A 20,555-nucleotide genomic window follows, 5' to 3' on the forward strand; every position below is an offset into this window, starting at 1 on the left:
TTCTGAAGACAGAACCCACAGAACAATGGCATTAATCAGACAGGAAGGATAGAAAGAAGACAAAGAACCAAAGGTAGGAACTTCAGTAGATGGTGACGCCATGAACCAAGCTAGCTCTTTGTTACTTTCTAATTGCTGAAATCCAGAAGGGCAGGTGAAAAAAGGAGGGGTCCCAGGGCTTAAGTTCTGTTACCCTGACTCTCGCTGGCCCTGCTCAACTCTTCCTTCCCCCACAGCAGCCTTAGGAGAACCCACTGAGCTTGAAACCAAGCCCAGGAGAACTTCCCCTGCCCGTGTGCCTTGTCCCCATGCCCTTAGCCTGATTGTGACCATTGTAAGGTGCCTGTGCCCGAGGAATCCATCTCTGTCTTGGAAGGAGGGGCCGTATGAGACCCAAACCGGTATATCCCTCTGCCTCACGGTAGACTGGCACCTCTCCTTTCCCTGCACCGGGGCTGGGGCACGTCCCTCAGCCCCTGGCTCATTTTCTCCTCCCTGGACATGAGGGAGTAGATGGCAGGACCCACCGTGGGTGCTAGACTCTCTTATCTTCAGGCTGCTGCTCTGTATTGACGGGGAACACCTTGAGGAAGTGGAACAGCTTCCAGGGCAGTAGGAGAGTGCATGAGCCGTGGCTGGGAGGCACTACGCTAGCAAGAGGTGTTCTGGCTGGAAGGGTGTTTGGTGATGAGACGGGCATTGGTGCAGAGGTGGTATCTGGAGGGGCCTGTTAGCAAATGAATGTTTCTTGATCCCCATTTGTTCACTCGTTGGATCTGATCATCTTCCTCTCTGTCAGGGACGCCTCATTCCTCTTCTGTCTTCTTTTTCCCATGGAGCTTTCGTTTTTGTTTTGTTTTGGTTTTGTTTTTTTTAATCATCTTGTGCCACAGAGTGGCTGTGGTCCCCTGTGCCTGTTAGTGGGCTCTGTCTTATCTCTGACCCTCATGCTGGCTTTTTCCATCTGTCTCATTTTCCCCTCCACACCACCCCATCTTCCTACTGTCTTTCTACTGGAGCCATGTGCCCTTCCTGTGTCCTTACCTTTCTTTTTATTTATTATTTGTTTGTTTGTTTGTTTATTTTATTCTTGGCTGTGTCAGGTCTTAGTTGCAGCTGGCAGGATCTTTCATTGTGGTATGTGGACTTCTCTCTAGCTGTGGTGTGCGGGCTCACGAGTTGTGGCGCGAGGGCTTAGTTGCCCTGCAGCATGTGGGACCTTAGTTCCCTGACCAGGGATTGAACCCATGTCCCTTGCATTGGAAGGCAGATTCTTTACCACTGGACCACCAGGGGAGTCCCTTACCTTTCTTGTTTAATCTCGACCAGTCATCTTCAAACAGCATTTCAGCCCTTCTAGGCCTCAGTGTCGTGGTCTTCCATAGCAGCCCATACTGAGCACCACAGGGTACAGGCCACCAGAGGAAGCACAGCATTATGGGTAGAGTTCAGATCCCAGCAAGTTACTTCCCTCCCCTAAACCTTGATTTCCCCATCTGTTAAATAGGAATTTTAATAGTGCTTACTTTATAGGGTGATTTTGAGGATTAAATGAGTTAATGGGTATGAAAAACTTCATACAGGCTGGCACATAGTCATCAGTCAATGTACATTAGTCTCTGTTGTTATTAAGAGCAGAAAGGGTAGCTGGGCCCCTCAGAGGGTGAAGGGCTTCCGTCGTAGCCGGAGAGATATAACATAGCATTCTGGAAGCTAGCTGGTCACGTTACTAAGTCAATACCTTTCAAAATAGAGCAAGCAGAGAGCATCAGTGCTGGAATGAAACTGATCTGTGAAGGCTTCCTGCAGGAGGCTGAACGAAGTGCCTTTCTGTGCAACATTTTAAGGAGATCACCGTTGCAGCCTGGGACAAAGGAAATGGGGTATACAGAGTGCCTGTTCAAACACGCTCTCTCTCCTGCTTGTTTCACCCTTTCTTTTAGTCATGGCACTGCCCAAGCCTGGTGAACCTTATCTGCTTTGTCCACAGGGAGTTTGCCAAAGAGAGAGAGAGAGTGGAGAACCGGAGAGCTTTCATGAAACTGCGGCGCCAGCAGCAGATCGAGCGTGAGCTGAATGGGTACCGCGCCTGGATAGACAAAGCAGGTAAGGCCTGGGGGCTGGAGGAGGTTGGTGATGGGCTGCCCAGACATCAGGGACCTGCCCCCGTTCCCACTCCCAGTACTTCTATTCAAAGGGGCAGCCTAGACCAGAGCAGAGAGAAGCTCGAGATGACTTGTTGGCTTTTTGGATTCCCTGCTCATCCCTTTTTCTCCCTCTGGAGTCTGTCCCTGTTCTTCAGCCAAACGCCTTTCACGGGGCAGGCATTTTAGCAAGGTGAACTGAGTAAAAGGTAACATAACCCAGGAGTTTGGGCTGATGACATTCTATACTACTACCGTTACTACTAGTAACAACAGTCTGTGCATTCCACAAATATTTATTGAGAGCTTACTTTGTGCCAAGTCCTGTTCTAGGCACTTAGGATACAGCAATGAGCCAGAGCTCTACTTTTTTTTTTTTTTTTGACCATGCCACGCGGCTTTCAGGATCTTAGTTCCCCAACCGGGGATTGAACCCGGCCCCCCCCCACCAAACCCCCACAGTGAAAGCGCTGAGTCCTAACCACTGGACTGCCGGAGAATTCCCCCAGAGCTCTACTCTTCTGGAGCTCATTACCCTGTAGCTGGGGAAGGCAGCGATGAACAAAATAATAACTTTTGATAAGGTGATAAGTACAGTGAAAACAGATCAAGGTAGGGTTAGGGGTTTAGGGTAGGTTGCAGTCTTAAATAGAGGGTCAGGGTAGACCTGTGTGAGGAGAGATTCGAAAGGGATGAGGGCGTGAGCCACAGGGAGCTCTGAGGGGAGAAAACCCCAGTGCCCGGGCTCTAATGTGGGAGGGGCCAGGAGCCCTCCAGGAAGAGCAGGAGATGTGAGCAGGGGAAGGTGTCAGGAGTAAGGATGAGGACAGCTGTGGTGGGAGCAGAGGCAGTAGATTGTGTGTGACCTTTACGGGCCATTGTAAAGTTTGGGGCTTTCTGGTGAGTAAGGTAAGAGCCACAGGAGGGTCTTGAGCAGAGAAGGGACATGCTCTGTTTAAGATTTTGAAGGAGCACTTGGTTGCTGCACTGAGAACAGACAGTAGGAAGACGAGGCCAGAAGCAGGGAGACTGATTGTGAGGCCACTGCAGTAAGGCAGCTAATAGATGATGGTGAGAATTGGTTTTCCCTGTTCCCTGCACTGTCATCAGCTCCTCACTCTGTGGCTCAGGCTCGGGAAAAATTCTTGCCCAGCCCTGAGGATAGGTCCAGATTTATCCTGATTTCATTAACCCACAGAGCCCCCAGATGCAAGTTTGACTGTGGCTCTGCTGCTTATGAGGGGCATCGATCACCCCACATCTGTCAGTAAAAAGCATGTATTTGATTTCCTTATTATTTTAAAGGTTGCGTTGCATTGATGTTGTATATCTTCCTGAGCAAAAGAGTAAAATATTTTTTAATAAAAAAAATACACATGATAGTCAGCATCTTTGCTCTATTCCTGGTAGAAAGCAGAGAACAAAGAGGTCTCTCTGGAAAAATTTGGAATAGGATTGGTTACTTAGGTGCCTGACCCTTATTCTTCTCTAAGCTTTGGAATGATGCTGTGACTCTTATTCAGATCACAGCACACAAAGGCTCTCTCAGTTCAGGAGTCAACTTTGGATTATCTTTCAGGGGTGAGAGGGCATGTGTGGTGGAAAGTGCCATGTCAAAGCCAGATAAAAGCCATGTCTCATTTGGGACTATCTGCATTCCTTTGCTGCTTCTGGAAGCAAGAGCCATGGGAGTGGTGACTGTACTTCCATTTTGCCCTTTCTCCTCTGAGGCTCTTGTGTGGAGGTGAATGTGACTCTCCCCTCCCTCTTCCTGGAACAGTATCTCAGCAGATTTGCCTCCAGGCCAGGCCGGCAGCTTGAAGTTCCCAACTGCCCTTGGCTTGCTGGGCAGGGGAGCCGTCTGACAGACCACCCTAGCTAGTACGCTGGCAGCAGAGCTGGAAGACAACCCTCCCTACCCTTGCCACGGTCCTGCTCAGGGTCAGGCAGCCCGGAATGCTGCTCTTTGCGGCTCTGCTTTTCAATCGCATGCAGAATCCCAAGGCTCCGTTTTCTTCCAGTTGGCAAAGCCAGCACTCTTCTTCTAAGAAAAAAAGACGCACTGCGACGTCAAATTGTGCTTCCTGGCCCTTCCCTTTACAAGTGGAGCGTGAGTGATTCAGAGACATATGGGTTACATTTGCCTGGAAAGACATGCTCAAGTTCGAAAGCGAACTTGGCAAAAGGCATGGGGGGGATGGGAGGGCCGTTCCAGCCCATCCAGAGCCCTCGAGCGCTTCCCAGAGGTACTCAGCAGCACCATACACCCTCCGTCTGCTGATCCCAAAGCCCCAACACTGCACAGAGCGAAAAAGACTCTCTCGCTGAGGTCATTCATGTTGCTATGAGGTATTTTAACAAGTACCTAATTTTAAAAGGATGCCCTCCAAAAGCAAGTGCTATTAATGACTTTAAAACCCTCTTTGTCCTCATCAAGGAGCATCCCACCAATAACATTTAACCTGTTAACTTAGTTTTGCCACAGGGCTGTACTTAAAAAAGAAAGCTAAATGTTATGACTTTATAATGGCCATCCTGCATGGTACCCTCCGAGCCTCAAAATGTTCCCCTCCCTGGGAAATACATTATATACTCTCAGGTTTTTTGTTTTGTTTTGTTTGTTTTTTAATTTTTTGCGGTACGCGGGCCTCTCACTGTTGTGGCCTCTCCCGTTGCGGAGCACAGGCTCCGGACGCGCAGGCTCAGCGGCCATGGCTCACGGGCCCAGCCGCTCCGCGGCACGTGGGATCTTCCCGGACCGGGGCACAAACCCGTGTCCCCTGCATCGGCAGGCGGACTCTCAACCACTGCGCTACCAGGGAAGCCCTATACTCTCAGTTTTATATGCAGGTGGAATTATGGTAATAACTTTACCCTCTTATGCCTGTCCTTTTACTTGTTAGAAGTGCTTAAATTAAAGCATTGCTTCACAGACCCTGCTGCAAGCTTTTCCCGGCAGCTGGGATCTTAGGGAATGATTGCTGGGGCCTCCAGCTCCCTCGCCTGTGGCTGAGACAGGGGCGGTGATCAGAACTCATCCACACCACTCCCAATAGTTGGGCTCAGAATCCCAACACACGTGGGAATGAAGGGCTGTTTTGATGATAAGTTTGGAGGGGTGTCAGTGAGGCACATCCTAATAAGTCTTAGCAGAAAATAGTACCCTGCCGATGATGACACCGCTGTGGAGTACAGGCTGCTCCTGGGGAGGCCAAGAGGGGCGTCCAGGGGACTAAGTGGTGGTTTTCCAAACGCCAACAACCAAATACATCGTCCCAATGCCAACCAGGCCTTCCACTCTCTGACACCAGTTGGGGTGTCCAACAATTCATTTCAATTCTGACGCGAAGTTAGTGCAGACGCCACAGGTGAAAGGCTCCATCCCACAAGCCTGCCTCTACTTTACACACCAGCCACAGTGGGGTCCCCAGGTGACCTGCACCTCTTCCTGGCTGACTAAAATTTCAGAGGGCTCCAGATTTGATAATTAGTTAGAATGACTTACAGAACTCAGGAAAAACTACCACCAGTTTATTGTGAAGGACACAAGTCAGTAACAGACAAATGGAAGAGATACACAGGGTAAGGTATGAGGGTGGGGTTTGGGGGGCGTGCAGATCCTCCATGCCCTCTCCAGGCACTTAACCCTCCCAGTACCCTGATGTGCTCACCAACCCATAAGCAACCCGGGCCCCGTCGCGTAGGGTTTTTTATGGAGGTTTTATGTAGACATGATTGATTAAATCATTGACCACTGGTGATGGAATAGTCTCAAGACCCTCTCCCCTCCTGCGAGGTGGGAGGGGGATGAGACTGAAAGTTACAACCTTCTAATCATGTGGTTGGTTTTTTGGGGGGACCAGCCCCCATCCTTACACTAACTAGGCGTCTCCCACAGTGAGTCATCTCATTAGCGTACAAAAGACAGTAAATTCCAAGGGTTTGGAAGCTCTGTGCCAGGAAGGTGGACAGAGACCAAATATTTATATTTTATTATATCACAGGGACAAATTCATGATGGGCCCAAGCCTCTTCAGCTCAAGCTCTGCTCAACTAGGCAGGATGGAAGTGGTGGCGGGGCGAGGAAGCAAGCCCGTAAGCCCTGCTCCTCTCTTTGGGGTGGCTGTGAGCACCTTCCTCTGCCCTTTCCTTAAAGAAGTAGGCTAGAACCCAAAACATGGTCTCACCTTCAGAATGAAGGGGTGGGTGTTATGACCTAGGGGCTGCAGACAAGCAAAACTAAGGGAGCTCCTGCTGCTAGAAAAGGTTTAAGGAACCTGGATGAAAGAAAAAAACAGAAATGGAAATTTGTCATTCTTATCCATTTAGGGGATTTTAGTTAAAAAGATCACCTTTCGCTCTCAGGGCTATTCTCCTAAACAGTGTATCAGAGACAGAGCTGAATCTTCCCGATCACCCACCAACACCCCCTCACTGAAGACCTTCCTTTCTGTTCTGACGTTCGGGTGCTCCCTTCATGACCCTTGATGTCTTGCTGATGCTGATGCCTGTGACCAGCTCTGAACTCTTTGCTCTCTCTCTGTTGCTCTGGAGCCAGAGCCGTTCCAGAGGGATTTTCATGTTGCAAAATAATTTGGCATTTACCAATAATTTACTAAACCATTTGTTTCCATATAGAGGAAGTCATGCTCGCTGAAGAAAATAAAAATGCTGGAACGTCAGCCTTAGAAGGTAAGGAAGTGCTCCAAGGCCTCATTCCTTTCGCATTTGCCCCCTCTTCTGCAGAGGCAATCTCTCTTGATCAAAAGAGGAGAAAGAAATAAAAGAGGGGCGCTCTGGGATTTGAAACGCAAGTCTCTCTGTCATAAAATCCCTCGTGCTTTAAAATGAAGGGAATTGAGTCATGGATTTAAATGCTTTTTAAAGTGATGAAAATGAAATCCAAGAGTTGCTTTGTTCCAGGGCGTGTGATTGATACGGGCAGTGAAAAAGCCACCATACAACCAATGGCACAGAAAGGGATCTTCTTTGACAATTTGTGGGGATCATCTTGGGACCACTTTCATTGGCAGGAAGTGCCATTGTTTATGAAGAACCAGAACAAATAGATACGGAGTACCTGTTACCTACTGCATTTAGATAAGCTCTAGCAAGGATTCGGGAGCCTTGTCCCATGGGATTCAAGAGCCTCGTGTGTCAGAGGTGCTGCTGAGCATGGGAGCCATGTTTCCGTAGACATTTGTGACTTCACTAACCCTGGCTCGGGTATTTAAAGGCAGGCGCGCCTGTGTCAGAGGGGCCTCTTGCCCACAGTCCTCAGTTCTGACCAGACTGATCCGGTTGTTCTTGTGTCCTCTCCCTGGCCTCCGCCTTCCCTGGTGTAGTGCTCCGAAGGGCAACCATCAAAAGGAGCCGGACGGAGGCCATGACGCGAGACTCCAGTGACGAGCACTGTGTCGACATCTCCTCTGTGGGTGAGTGGAGGCCGTCAGATCTCCTTTCACTGCTCTGAACCTCCTCTGAAAGGGAACATCCTGTCTTTGGAGAAACACCACCAGGAGGAAGGGAGGCCAAAGAATCCAGAACTTTGGGATGTAATTAGGAAAAGGCGTTGGAATCTAATCTAGTTGACAATGACTTACAGAAAAAGATGGACCAGGGGATACTGTTATGTGAAACATGGGGCTTAGGGCCAAGAATCCAACCCAGATTCTTCAAGTGTGGCAGATGTATCCCATCGGCATACATATCCCATCTCTCCTGGATGTGATAATGAGAACCCACTTTGGGAAATTGTTCAAAGGATCCTGAGGACACCCATTTGAGAACCTGCAATCATTTGCTTAATCATAGTAGCCTCTACCTACTTCCATCGCCTGCTTCCATGTGATACTTAAACAAATTCCTACTGACAGCCCTTTACCATGACTGGTGTTCAACCTCAGGTTCCCTTAGAGATTCTGGCTGATGGCAGATTTTTTCCTCCCCAGATAAAAGGGAAGGGTCTGACTTCATCCTCAAAAGCAGAAGAGGCGTACAGAGCTCATCGCTGCTTTAGGCTTCCAGTGGCAGAAAAAAATCACAAATGCGGCAGGATGATTCCAGTGCCTGAAGCATATTTAAAAAGAAAAGCCAGAGAGAAGCCCAATCTGTTACAGACATAAACACGATCCTGTTAGGATTCAAGATACCGGCTGGATGCCTGGTGTCCTGCCTGGGGAATCTTTCTGTTTCCTAGGACTGAGGGTGCCCAGAGGAAAAGCAGGGTTCCCTGCTGTGCTGTGGAATCTCTTAGCTCATAACACGTGGCAGTACCCTAGCCCTGGGACCAAAGCTGCCCACCTTGCCCTGCGAATACCTGCTTGCCACGGAGGGTGATCTCTTCTGCAGCCTCATTCTCCCTCCTTACTTCTCCCACCTAGGCACACCCCTCGCCAGAGCCAGCATCAAGAGTACAAAGGTGGACGGGGCCTCCTATTTCCGACACAAGGAGCGGCTTCTGCGTATCTCTATCCGCCACATGGTTAAATCCCAGGTGTTTTACTGGATTGTGCTGAGCCTTGTGGCTCTCAACACCGCCTGTGTGGCCATCGTCCATCACAACCAGCCCCAGTGGCTCACCCACCTTCTCTGTAAGTGAACGGTGACTCCTGGCTTTCACGGCAGCAGCTCGATTGGGGTGTACTGTCAAGAGAGCAAGGTGTCACGTGGGCCTGGCAGTGGTCCTGCCCACCCAGAGTTCTGCCTCTCCACCACATTGTGACCGAGGCCAGAGCTGTCCTCAAGGGGTCGGGGTTAGCACACGACCATTCCCAGCTGTCATTCATTATTGAATCAGATCAACAAATCTTTGCTGATGCGTCAACAAGATGGTGTTACACCTTGGGTAGTCTAAGGCCGGCTTAGTGCCTTAAGTCGGTTTAGTGATGTAGGGAGTCTTGGTCACCAAAGTCCTAGGGGGAAAAGTTCCTAGGGAAATGGATACCTTCAGTAGACCAGAAAAGAAATGTATAGGTCAGCTCTGGGTCAGGCTGCCGCTGGGTGTGAGTGAGGCTCCCAGAGGCTGTCACTGCCGGGAGTGTGGAGAGCGAATCCGGCTCTTTCATCAAAGCCATGCTTAAGCCCTTTCTCTCTCTCCTGAGAGCCACCTACCATTTGAAGGGCAATGACAAAGCCACCTGTCAAGAGAGCAAAGCTGACCTGTGGAGTGTGCCTGGGACTCATTCTGGGTCTGAGCGTCTTCAGACATCATTAGGCTTTGCCTGGCACTGAGCTGGCATGGTCACTGGAAGTCCCACTTGTGTAGGTCCTGCTGCTGTTGAGGGTTCCTCTGTAGGTGGGGCGATTGGACAGGGGAGGGCAGAAGCCTGTGCCATCCATGGAACCAACGCTTCTGCCTTTAATGCTTTCAGACTATGCAGAATTTTTGTTTCTGGGACTCTTCCTCCTGGAGATGTCCCTGAAGATGTACGGCATGGGGCCTCGCCTTTATTTTCACTCTTCGTTCAACTGCTTTGATTTTGGGGTAAGTGCTCTGGAGCCCGCCCATCCTTCTGCCAGGGGTTGCTATGCCATGGTTTGAGATAAGCAGCTTGCTCCGGGGCTCGGCGTGAAGCGCTGAAATCAGAATTTATAAAAGGGGAATAGATAGGATTAGCAAAAGGGAGGTCAGGAATGTGTGAATCCTTGCCGTACTAGGGTTTGTTTGGGTTTTTTAAATGCTCTTTTATTTTTAATGTTTTTACTGAATGGTAACACACATACCATAGAGTAAACACTTCAGTAAATTTTACAAAGCTACCCGTAGCCAAAGTTTTGAACCACTTATTTTCTTGGGGGAAGCCTGGGGGAGAAGGACAAAAGAGTTCATTCCAGAAGGTGGTTCAATCAAAAATGAGAAACTTATATATTTATTTTTTGAGTTCAGTTTAAAATTGGGAAAATTATCTGGGTATACCCTTAAACATTCATACACATATGCACATACACACTCGGGTATTAGCAAGTCCCCACATAGACTACTTCACCCAGTGTCCACGTTCCTAAATAATATTGATATATAAATGTGTGCATTACTAACAGTCTTCAAGGTGCTTTCACATACATTTTTGTCCTCCGCTGCTTGCAGGGGTCCGACGTCCACGATGTTAGGTGTTGGTTGGCAGTTAGGCTGCCCGTTTACACATGAGTAAATAGGAGACCTCATGTGCAAGTTCACGCAGCCAGTTAGCAGCAGAAGTAGGTTGCAAAACTTTGGGTTCCTGAACCACCTCTCTTTCTGCCAAACCCACTTCTTTTTCTGCCAAATCTCCAGTTAGGTGCTAACGATTCTGAGCCCTTGCCAATCTGCATTTTAACTTGGAACATATGCTTCTGGGTACAGGCAATTTTCAGGCATAATAACTGGTGAAAGACCATTTTCACCTTAGTTCCCTTATTTACATACTTTGCAGCATTGCTGTGAGAATTAATTTTTGTTCTTTCTCCTAGTGCAATGTGTGGAATATAGTAGACTTTCAATAAACATATAATTAAAGCGTAAAACAAATTGGATGGTTAATTTGACGTTGCTATTTCTATAGCAGTCAGATTCTATGCCACCAAGTAGTACCATCACGTTGGGGTATGGGGTCCTGAGGGACTGAAAGATATTTCATGTACAGGTGACTGAAACATTCTTTTTTTTTTTTTTTTTGTGCTATGCGGGCCTCTCACTGTTGTGGCCTCTCCTGCTGCGGAGCACAGGCTCCGGAGGCACAGGCTCAGTGGCCATGGCTCACGGGCCCAGCCGCTCCGTGGCATGTGGGATCTTCCCGGACTGGAGCACGAACCCGCGTCCCCTGCATCGGCAGGCGGACTCTCAACCACTGCGCCACTGGGAAAGCCCCACTGAAACATTCTTGTTAGCACTAAGTTCTAGGACAATGAGAGAACCTGGATCTTCTCAGAGGTTTTTATATTGGAATGCAACGTGTATTAATGTAAACTTGTTTTCTCATTTGAGGACCACTCTTTTGTCTGTTCAAGGTGTGATAAGAACAGTATGGCTGTCAAATGTGTGCAGAAGTGGTGAATGACTACTGCAGTTTTCACAAAGGACAGAACAGCAGTCAGTAAAGCAATCTATAGTATGAAGGAGGAAATTTAGCAAGGGGAGTGGGGAGCAGTGGGGAGAGAGGTGGTAGAGTCTTGTTTTTCCTTGGCAGCCTTCACAAACAGGTGGTCCTGTTGCAGGTGGGCTGGTGGGGGAGGGGAGAGTTTGAATTTCAAAATGGCCCAGTGAGAGCTGTTGGTTGCAGAATACAAGATTACTCCTCTCTCCTCCTCCTCCTCATTCACCTCCTGCTCCTTTTCCTCTTCTCACCGTGGCTGGGTTTGGCTCTTTAGGTCACAGTGGGCAGCATCTTTGAAGTGGTCTGGGCGATCTTCAGACCTGGTACATCTTTTGGAATCAGTGTCTTGCGAGCTCTCCGGCTTCTAAGAATATTTAAAATAACCAAGTAAGTGATCAGAATCTAGACTCTTCCCAACCACCTTCGAGAGCGGACGCTTCTCTCTGCCTTATTATATTTATTTCCTTCCATCCCCACGTGCCCTTACCACATGATCCCCTTCCCGACTCCACCCCCAACTCTGTTCTTCAGTTCCTTCTTCTTCTCCGAAGATTAAACCAGAAAAATGCCCATGATGCCGTATCCTGTGCCACATTCCCAAGGGGAGCCACATTCTTGCTGTCATCCCTCCTTCCTACAAGTATGCAGATGCGGCTTATCTCATAGACCACCAGGCAGATGCCCAGCTGTGCATGGAGATAATTTGGTATTTAGTGTTCACTGCTGTAATGCTGTCTGGGTTTTTGTAGGTATTGGGCATCCCTACGGAATTTGGTGGTCTCCTTGATGAGTTCCATGAAGTCAATCATCAGTTTGCTCTTCCTTCTCTTCCTCTTCATCGTTGTCTTTGCTCTCCTAGGAATGCAGCTGTTTGGAGGCAGGTAAGCACCAATGAACTTTGCATCCAAAGGGGCCTCAAAACCTAGACTTCAACCTGTGAGCGCTGGGGTCACTAATTTGATTGCCATGTTAACTATCTCGTTCATTCGTGTCTGTGGCTCAAATCAACCACGAGCATGTGTGTGGAATAAATATCTCTGTTTTTAATCCGTTCACACTGTACAGGGTTCTTATTGAGGGGACCCCTCTCTCTGGAGCTGTCCCTGAAAGGTACAGCCTGGGGCTTTGTAACTCAGGATCAGCCCAGACCCCGTCCCATTACCAGGGCCCTTCAAGTGCACAGTCCCCCAGTAGTAGTCACTAAAACTGTCTTCATAAGTTACTCGGATGAGGGGAGAGTAGGGCAGAGGGGGATGTGGAGAAAGGGGAAAAGTAGTGATGAAAACGGCATAATCTCGGGAAGGGAGAACTTGATATGTGAGATTTTCATTTCATTCTCTCTGAATTTCCTTTTTCAGGTTCAACTTTAATGATGGGACTCCTTCAGCAAACTTTGACACCTTCCCTGCAGCCATCATGACTGTATTCCAGGTATGAGACGTTAAAAAATGTTACTTGGGATCCCTTGGTGCACACACTACAAGATGATGTGTGAAGAGAATCCTCCCTTTGCTCTCCAAGCTCCTCTCAGGCAGCTGGGTACTCTTGCTTATTGAGTAATCATCACCACTGTAATTCCTAGGATTTCTATAGCTATGTCCTTAGCAATAATAAAAGAGCTCTATTGTGATGACCTCATTGGCTTTCTCCTTACACTTGTGAGTTTGCAAGGGATGTTAGTCCAAGTCATTCAGCAACATCGCATTTCTGGTTTTATGAAATTGGAAGTATCTTCAAACCCACGTGTCCATTTAAAGAAGTATCTTTTCCACGCACCCCCCCAATTTTTTTTAAATCATGGGGGAAACTCAAAATCAATAATGTCTAAGAGCTAAAGGAGAACACTGTTTAGCCAGAATGTGAGGCTGAACCAGAACCCAGGTTTCCATAACGGGAGCCCATGAAGCCCTTTCCAATAATGCTGCTGTGTCAGGAACTGTATCTTGGCAGCTCCTGGGGACAGTCAGGCAGTGACCAGACCACCTCATCTGTGTGATTCCCACAGGCCGGGCAAAGCTGAGGTTTGGGTCAGGGTGGGGAGACTCTATATTTTGAGGAATAGAATCTTTCCTTTTGATGTTCTCCTTCTGTTTTCAGTGTCTCTTACATATCAGAAGGAAGTTGAGGATTACTCATGGGCGTGACATTTTTTTCTCTCTGGCAGGATAATCAAGCAAGGGGTAGATGGAAAAGACCCAGGCCCAGAATTTTCCCCCTTCCGTTGACCCCATTTTCTCATCCAACCCAGGTCTCTGATTTACCTGTTGTTTGCTTTGTGTAGATCCTGACGGGTGAGGACTGGAATGAGGTGATGTACAATGGGATCCGCTCCCAGGGTGGGGTCAGCTCAGGCATGTGGTCAGCTATCTACTTCATTGTGCTCACCTTGTTTGGAAACTGTATCCTTTTTAAAAGGCTTCTCTTGGGCTGCCTGCACGGACTAGCATGTGAGGAGGAGGAGGTGATCGTAGTGGTGCTGATGGTGGTAATAGTGGGGGGTGGGTAGCACTGGGGTGACCATTGCTAGGTGTACTAAGAGGCACAAGGATCCTGATCTTAAGGAACATCTGCTAGTTGGGTAAAGAAGATAAATATAAGCAAGATAGGGTATCATCCAAATGATCAGATATCATAATATCCAAGTTATCAGACTATCATCACAAAAACATATGAGTCTGTTATAGTAAATGGTTGGAGATACTATGAGCTGGGGAAAATAAGAAAGGGCAGAGATCACTATGGGCTGAAATAGTGACAAGATTATAATACTAATGAATTAATTATATGTTTTTTTTTAACTTTTTTAAAAAAGACTTTTTTATTGAAGTATAGTTGATTTACAATGTTGTATTAGTTTCAGGTGTACAGCAAAGTTATTCAGTTACACATATATATATTTTTTTCAGATTCTTTTCCCTTATAGGTTATTACAAAATATCGAGTATAGTTCCTTGTGCTATACAGAAGGTCCTTGTTGGTTATCTATTTTATATATAGTACTGGGTATACGTTAATCCCAGACTCTTAATTTATTCCTCCTTCCCCCTTTCCCCTTTGGTAACCATAAGCTTGGTTTTCTATGTCCGTGGATCTATTTCTGTTTTGTATATAAGTTCATTTGTATCATGTTTTTTAGATTCCACATATAAATGATACCATATGATATTTGTCTTTCTCTGTCTGGCTTACTTCACTTAGTATGATCATCTCTAGGTCTATCCATGTTGCTGCAAATGGCAATATTTCATTCTTCTTTATGGCTGAGTAGTATTCCACTGTATATATATCCCATGTCTTCTTTATCCATTCATGTGTCAATGGGCATTCAGGTTGCTTCCATGTCTTAGCTGTTGTAAATAGTGTGCAATGAACATTGGGGTGCATGTATCTTTTTGAATTCTAGTTTTCTTCAGATATATGCCCAGGAGCGGGATTGCAGGATGATATGGCAGCTCTATATGTTAATATAGAACAGAGCCTTCCACATAGTAAGTTCTCAAAAGTATTAGTATTATGATTAATGCTGATACTACTGAGCATAGCTAACATTTATCGTGCTTGTGCTATTCATGAGACCCTGTACTAAATGCTTTCCAGGCACTATTGCATCTAATCCTTACCTTATAAGACTTAGAGGAAATAACTTAATCAAAGTCAAACAATTACTAAGTTGTGAAGGGAGACTAGAAACTAAGTGCATTTAATTCCAAAATCCATGGCTGGTCATGGGCTCTAGACCAGAAAGATTTAGGTTTTAATCCCAGCAACTCTGTTTACCAGCTGTGTGGCCTTGGGAAAGTCACTTAATCTCTCTGAGCTTCTAGTTTTCACATCTGAAAGGAAGAAGCAATATCCCTCTCCTTTGATGGTTATGAATAGTAAATGAGATAATTTGCTTGAATGTTACGTTATAAACTGCAAACTTCTACGTGATCATTAGAAGTTTTGGGGGTGGGGCTTGCCTTGAATTGGGATTTCTAGAGTGAAAAGGGACAGCCATGTGATGCAGCTATATTTTTGCATTTTCCATAGTCTCACAGAACAGTGATATTCCTTTAAGTTTTCTGCCCTGAAAACTTCTAGGGGCCAGAGCAGACTATAAACTAAACATGAGAAACCCATAAAAAGAAAGCTAGGCAGTGAGTCACAGAAATGGAAGGCCAGTTTGTCACAAAGTAGCTCACTTTGCCCTCTGGGAGCTTTGATTCAGGTATTTCTTTGTCCTGTACAAAGAGATGACATGTGGAAGGAGAGAAGACATATTCTCCATCAAACAGAGTTGCATAACATCTCTCTCCCTCCCCCGACAGCCCCTGCTTAAGTGACTCTTTGGGGTGGTTTCTGTTCCTGCTGGTGTCCCAGGCAGGAAAGGCCTGGAGATGCCCTCTCAGCCTTGCTGGAGCCTTTTGCTTTTGTTACTTGCCCATCCTTAACTCATCACCCCAGACACACTGCTGAATGTGTTCTTGGCCATCGCTGTGGACAATCTAGCCAATGCCCAGGAGCTGACCAAGGTAAGCATTGTTCTCCGGGGATCTGATGGTTCTCTAGTGCCATTGGGTGCCTGCTGGGCTTTGGGGCTGCTTCCAAAAGTCTGTGTTGCCTGGCTCAAGCCTGCCAGGAAGGCCCCTTCTGGGAGCTTGTGGACAGCTGGAGAGCCACACATCCATGAAAGGAGCCTGGTTCGCTTTCACTGAGTTTGCTGAGCCTTGGAGCAGACTGGATCTCTCATGGGATGTAGAAGATAATCACTTAGTCACTGCAAACTCCCGAAGATATCCTTTGCAGAATTATGCCCTGGAAAATAAAGAAAACCCCAAAGTCCTGGATTTAAGTCCCACCTCTGCTCCTGTGACCTGTGGCTGTGTGACCTCAATCATGTGCCTTCACACTTCTGGGTTTGGGGGTGAGAGGGGCCAGGAGCAGCTCTGTTCCTAGACTGTGTCTCCTGGGGTATTCCAGTGGCCATGGTCATCTTGAGGGAAGTTTCAATGAAGCTAGTTGCTACATTGCTCAAAGAACTGTTCCTTTCTTTCCTCTGAGTCATTTCTTCAGGGGTGGAGGCAATACTGATTGCAGTAGGATGGTCTAGGGAGATGAGTGAAAACTTCTCCCTACATAATACAAATTTGGTTTGGGGCAGAGCCCATAGCAACCCGGTGATGTTTCCGTAACTGCTCTTCCCTACGTCCTTGAGGGTCTTCTTATCTGCAGGCAGGGAAGAATACCAGCTCTAGTATCTGAAAAGCTGGCTGTGAGTCATGCGTCTACCACTCACTGGCTCTTTTAGCTTGTGCTTGACCCCTGGTCTCCATTAGCATTGCTTCCTTCATCTGTAAAAAAGGAATGATATATCTGCCTTGCATACCTCACAGGAGTACTGCAAGGATCAAGTAAAATGATGTGTGTGAAAACCAGAGCAGGCTGTGAAGATATATGTATTCTTAGTAGCTCTAGTCATTTTACCTGAACCGGCTTTCCTTGGTGTCATCACACAGAGGGACATTTATGAGCAGGAATGTGGGTGAGGGGATGAGGTCCCTGCCTGAGCCCCAGGGTGGGGTCACTTAGCTGTGCAGGGAAGAGGGAGGGCGTGGTGGGAAGTGTGGTGTTTACTTCAGGGTGCTCTGCCTGGAAGGTCCCCCTCCATCACTTGCAGACACTGCAGAGCATCTGAGAAGTGTCGGCTCTGGCCTCTGCCCTCCACAGCCCCGGCCAGCTCCCCTGAGGACTGGCACTGGGGTAGAACTGCACGGCTGTCCTGAGGAGGTGGGGCAGGGTGGAGGCCAGAATTGCTGGCCAGGAGGCTTCTGTCTCAAGGGAGCTGACTGCTGGCCACCTGAGGTCTGTGTCATTCTGCCTTGTTTCACCTCTTCCCCTGCTTGTCTCGCTTCGCCTGGTCTCCAGCACGCCTTCTGGGGAGAGCCAAGGGAGCTGCTGTCCTTCACGAGGGTCCCAGACAAAGCCCTCTCTGCTTTGTGTCTAGGATGAACAGGAAGAAGAGGAGGCCTTCAACCAGAAACACGCGCTGCAGAAGGCCAAGGAGGTCAGCCCGATGTCTGCACCCAACATGCCTTCCATCGAGTGAGTCGCTGTCCCCACTTCACAGACCCCTGGGCTCCTGTGCTGACAGCCAGTCGCTCAATTCCAAAGCTGTGAACTCTCAGAGGGCGCCTGCTCCATGCCAGGAAACGTCCTGTGAATACAGCAGTGAGCAAGACAGGGTCCCTTTTTTTCACAGAGCTTTTATTTCAGTGAGCAAGATAGCTGATAAATACACAGAAATAATTTTAGATAGTGAGAATAGCTGTAAAATAAATATAACAGGGTACTAAGGCAGAGGAACAGGAATTGGGTGGAGTACCTTCGGGCGATCTGAGAGGGGTTCTCTGAAGAGATGATATTTAAGCAGAGACCTAAATGTGTAGAAGATGGTCGTGTGACATTACGAAGATGGAACATCCCCAGCAAGGCCCAGTGTGGCTGGTATGAAGGGAGCAAGGGGGGAAGAGAAGGAGACACGGCCGGGGAGGTCCTGAAGGCCCAGGTGAAGGACTTTGGCTTTTGTTCTAATTACAACCATAGGAGGGTCTAGAGGGGAAAGATGGATAGGTTAGGATTTACACTTTTAAAAGGTCACTGTGCTCTGTGGAGGTGGACTGTAGGGGCCCAGACTGGAGCCGGGAAGACAGAGGTTGGCTCTTAGAGTAAAGTAGGTGAGAGCTGGTGGTGGTTTAGACCATGGAAGCAATGGAGAAGATGAGAAGTCACCCCACTCGGTCTGTATTTTGGAGGGAGAACCAATAGGATGAGCTGATGGAATAAATGTGATGGAGGTGGGGATGAAAAAAAAACAGAGAAGAAACAAACGTTTCTCCCAGGGTTTTAGGTTTGAACCTAAGCAACTGGGTAGATGATGGTGGTATTTACCGCTAGCCTGGAGAACAGTGGAAATCCAAGGTTGATTTTGGCCACGTTAAATCTGAGATGCTTGTAAGACATGCAGGTGAAGATGTTGAACGGGCTGTTGGCCTGTGAGTCTGGAGTTTAGAAGTCGGGGTTAGAAATAAGGGCTTGGGGGAGCATTTGCATTTGGATGGCATTTTAGCTGTCAGCCCGGGAGAGCTGACCCAGGGAGAGGTGGGCCAGAGAAGCGAGGCGCTGAGGACAGGGGCCAGAGCACGCCGGGCCTCGAGGAAAAGCCGCGAGGAGCCTGACGGGGAGCAGCCCGGAGGTGGGAGAGAGAGCAAGGGAGCGTGGTGTCCTGGAGACGTGGAGAAGAACACGCTTCCAGATGGAGGGAGTGGACGGCGGAGCTCAGGACCATTGAAAGATCACGTAAGATGAGAACAGAAAAGGGAACGTTGGGTTTGGCGAAATGAACGCTGTTAGCGACCTTCCCGAGAGCCGTTTCAGTGGCCCAGCGGGAACAGAATCCAGTTGGAGCGGATTAGGGAAAGAATGGGAGGTGATGAATTAGAGTGGCGAGTGTAGACTCTCTTTGAGGGTCCAGCCTGGCCCTGTGGCTGCTGGTGGAACCGGCAGGCCATGGGCCCTGTGGTGGGGAGCTGGCCACTGTATGGTGCTGGGGGAGGGCCTTGGAGAAGGGCCTTGAGAAGTGACCACAGAACCACGGAATTCCTGTTGTGGCTTCTTGGCCCTCCTGAGGACTGAGTGAGGGGTCCTGGGGTATCACTGGGGAGGGTCTGAGACCCTTGGCAGCTGGACCTCTATCCTGGCCCCAGACCCTGTCATCTATTACTTGAAGCTGATCAGGGAGGAGCCCTTCTCTACCCAGAGCTCGTGTGAAAGCCTATGAATGTCCTCGGCCTCGCCCTGTAGGAACATTCCAGAGTTATGTGTGGGGACCTCCCACCCCTGCATGAGAAAAAAACTCTCCTCCCCCCCACCCCGGGCAAATTTTTTGAAGATTGATGAAGAAAGGTGAAACAACTCCTTCCTCCCTAGAGCATTCTCTGGGCCTTGAGCAGTTTCTACTCCACTTTCCCTGCACTCATGAGTCTGGGCTAAAAATACATATACACAGGTATCCAAACATGCTGGTGGGTAGGGCTGGCTGGCACTTAGCAGTGGGTGGTTCTATTTACTGAGATGAGGAAGCCTGGAGGAGGAGTGGGTTTAGAGATTCGCGGGGGAAGGATGCTTGGCCCAGAGTAGAAACTCACTATTTATGGAATGAAAGAATGAATGAGATGCTGGTAGGCACATGGCAGTAGGCATTGAGCTGTGTGCATATCTGGGCACAGTGAGGTGGGAGAGGTGCTGTGACCATCCAAGATGAGCAGAGATCCAGGCTTTGGGTGCGGTGCTTGTGCTGCGAGGTGGGTGCTGCAGGTTGAACGCTGTCAAGGTGTGTGCACTGCCTGGGCTTGCAGGCCAGACCCCTGACTTCTGGACTATGGTATAACTAAGTGAGAAGGTGGTGTCCATAGAGAAACACGGAAAGAACATTGTTACAAATTAAAAGGCCCAAGTGCTAGTCGCAGCTCGGTCCCTCACACGCTGAGGGAACCTCCTGGCATCTCAGAATCCCTGTTTCCCCATCCTCGAAATGAAGAATACCAACTACCCTTCCTCATCCACAGGGTCCTTGCAGGGTGTATGTGAGGTCATATATGCATGAGTTGGAAAGATGCTTCTCTGTGACTTTAGGTATGAAGACATATTAATGGTTGTGATGGGATGTGAATCTGGATCTTTGTATGTGCGATTGGAGAAGTGAAGTTTGAAGTGTGTATCTGATTTGTGTGGAAATTAGAGGTTGGTTCTCTCTTTTGCCTGGTGTGTGTGTGTGTGTGTGCGCGTGCACGCATATGTGGGTATGCACACATGTGAGCATGTAAGAGAGAGAGAGAATTCTTCCGTGTAATTACACTCTTACACATGTGCTTCTGGGGGGCTGGCATCTGAATATTTGAGAATTTGCAAATAGCCAGTGGAAGGTGCTTTTCCTGGTGGGAGTGCATGCTGCCCGTCTAGAGCGTGTGCTTCTCTTTCTCTGTGCTGCCCATGCTTCTTGGCATGGCCGCTCTACGTGCATTGCAGCTGTCAATGCTGAGGGGTGCATTCACTTGCGGAGCTAACAGGTGTCTCCACAGTGATATCCACGTGCATTCCATGGGTGCTTATGTGCATTGCGCCTCTTCAGGCTCATACCAGCTGCCTCTGCTCCCTTTGCCCACCGTGGACCACGCGTCTCTGCAGATGTGGACATGGTGTTTGAACAGTGCTAGTTTGCCTGTGTGTTCTCCATTGGTGGGTGTCAATTTCATCAGGGAAGGAGCAGCATTTGCCAACCTCCCAGGTCCAGGCAGGG

The 20,555-nt window shown here is 48.3% G+C and overlaps 1 protein-coding gene across 3 annotated transcripts in view; it reads left to right on the forward strand.

The window, feature by feature from the left end:
- CACNA1E (calcium voltage-gated channel subunit alpha1 E) overlaps positions 1-20,555 on the forward strand; it is a gene marked incomplete at its 3' end in the record, with an annotated part of 302,403 nt that overhangs the window by 211,651 nt on the left and 70,197 nt on the right. For all 3 annotated transcript variants that reach the window (XM_081225453.1, XM_081225454.1, XM_081225455.1), the window contains exons 8-18: positions 1,991-2,106; positions 6,783-6,836; positions 7,490-7,579; positions 8,528-8,737; positions 9,518-9,630; positions 11,493-11,605; positions 11,968-12,099; positions 12,577-12,649; positions 13,500-13,617; positions 15,665-15,732; positions 17,205-17,302. In XM_081225453.1, the coding sequence (XP_081081579.1) occupies positions 1,991-2,106; positions 6,783-6,836; positions 7,490-7,579; positions 8,528-8,737; positions 9,518-9,630; positions 11,493-11,605; positions 11,968-12,099; positions 12,577-12,649; positions 13,500-13,617; positions 15,665-15,732; positions 17,205-17,302 (1,185 nt within the window). The remainder of the gene's footprint in view (positions 1-1,990; positions 2,107-6,782; positions 6,837-7,489; positions 7,580-8,527; positions 8,738-9,517; positions 9,631-11,492; positions 11,606-11,967; positions 12,100-12,576; positions 12,650-13,499; positions 13,618-15,664; positions 15,733-17,204; positions 17,303-20,555) is intronic.

This window comes from Mesoplodon bidens, assembly GCF_964165515.1.
Source record: "Mesoplodon bidens genome assembly, chromosome: 2".
NCBI lineage: Eukaryota > Metazoa > Chordata > Mammalia > Artiodactyla > Ziphiidae > Mesoplodon > Mesoplodon bidens.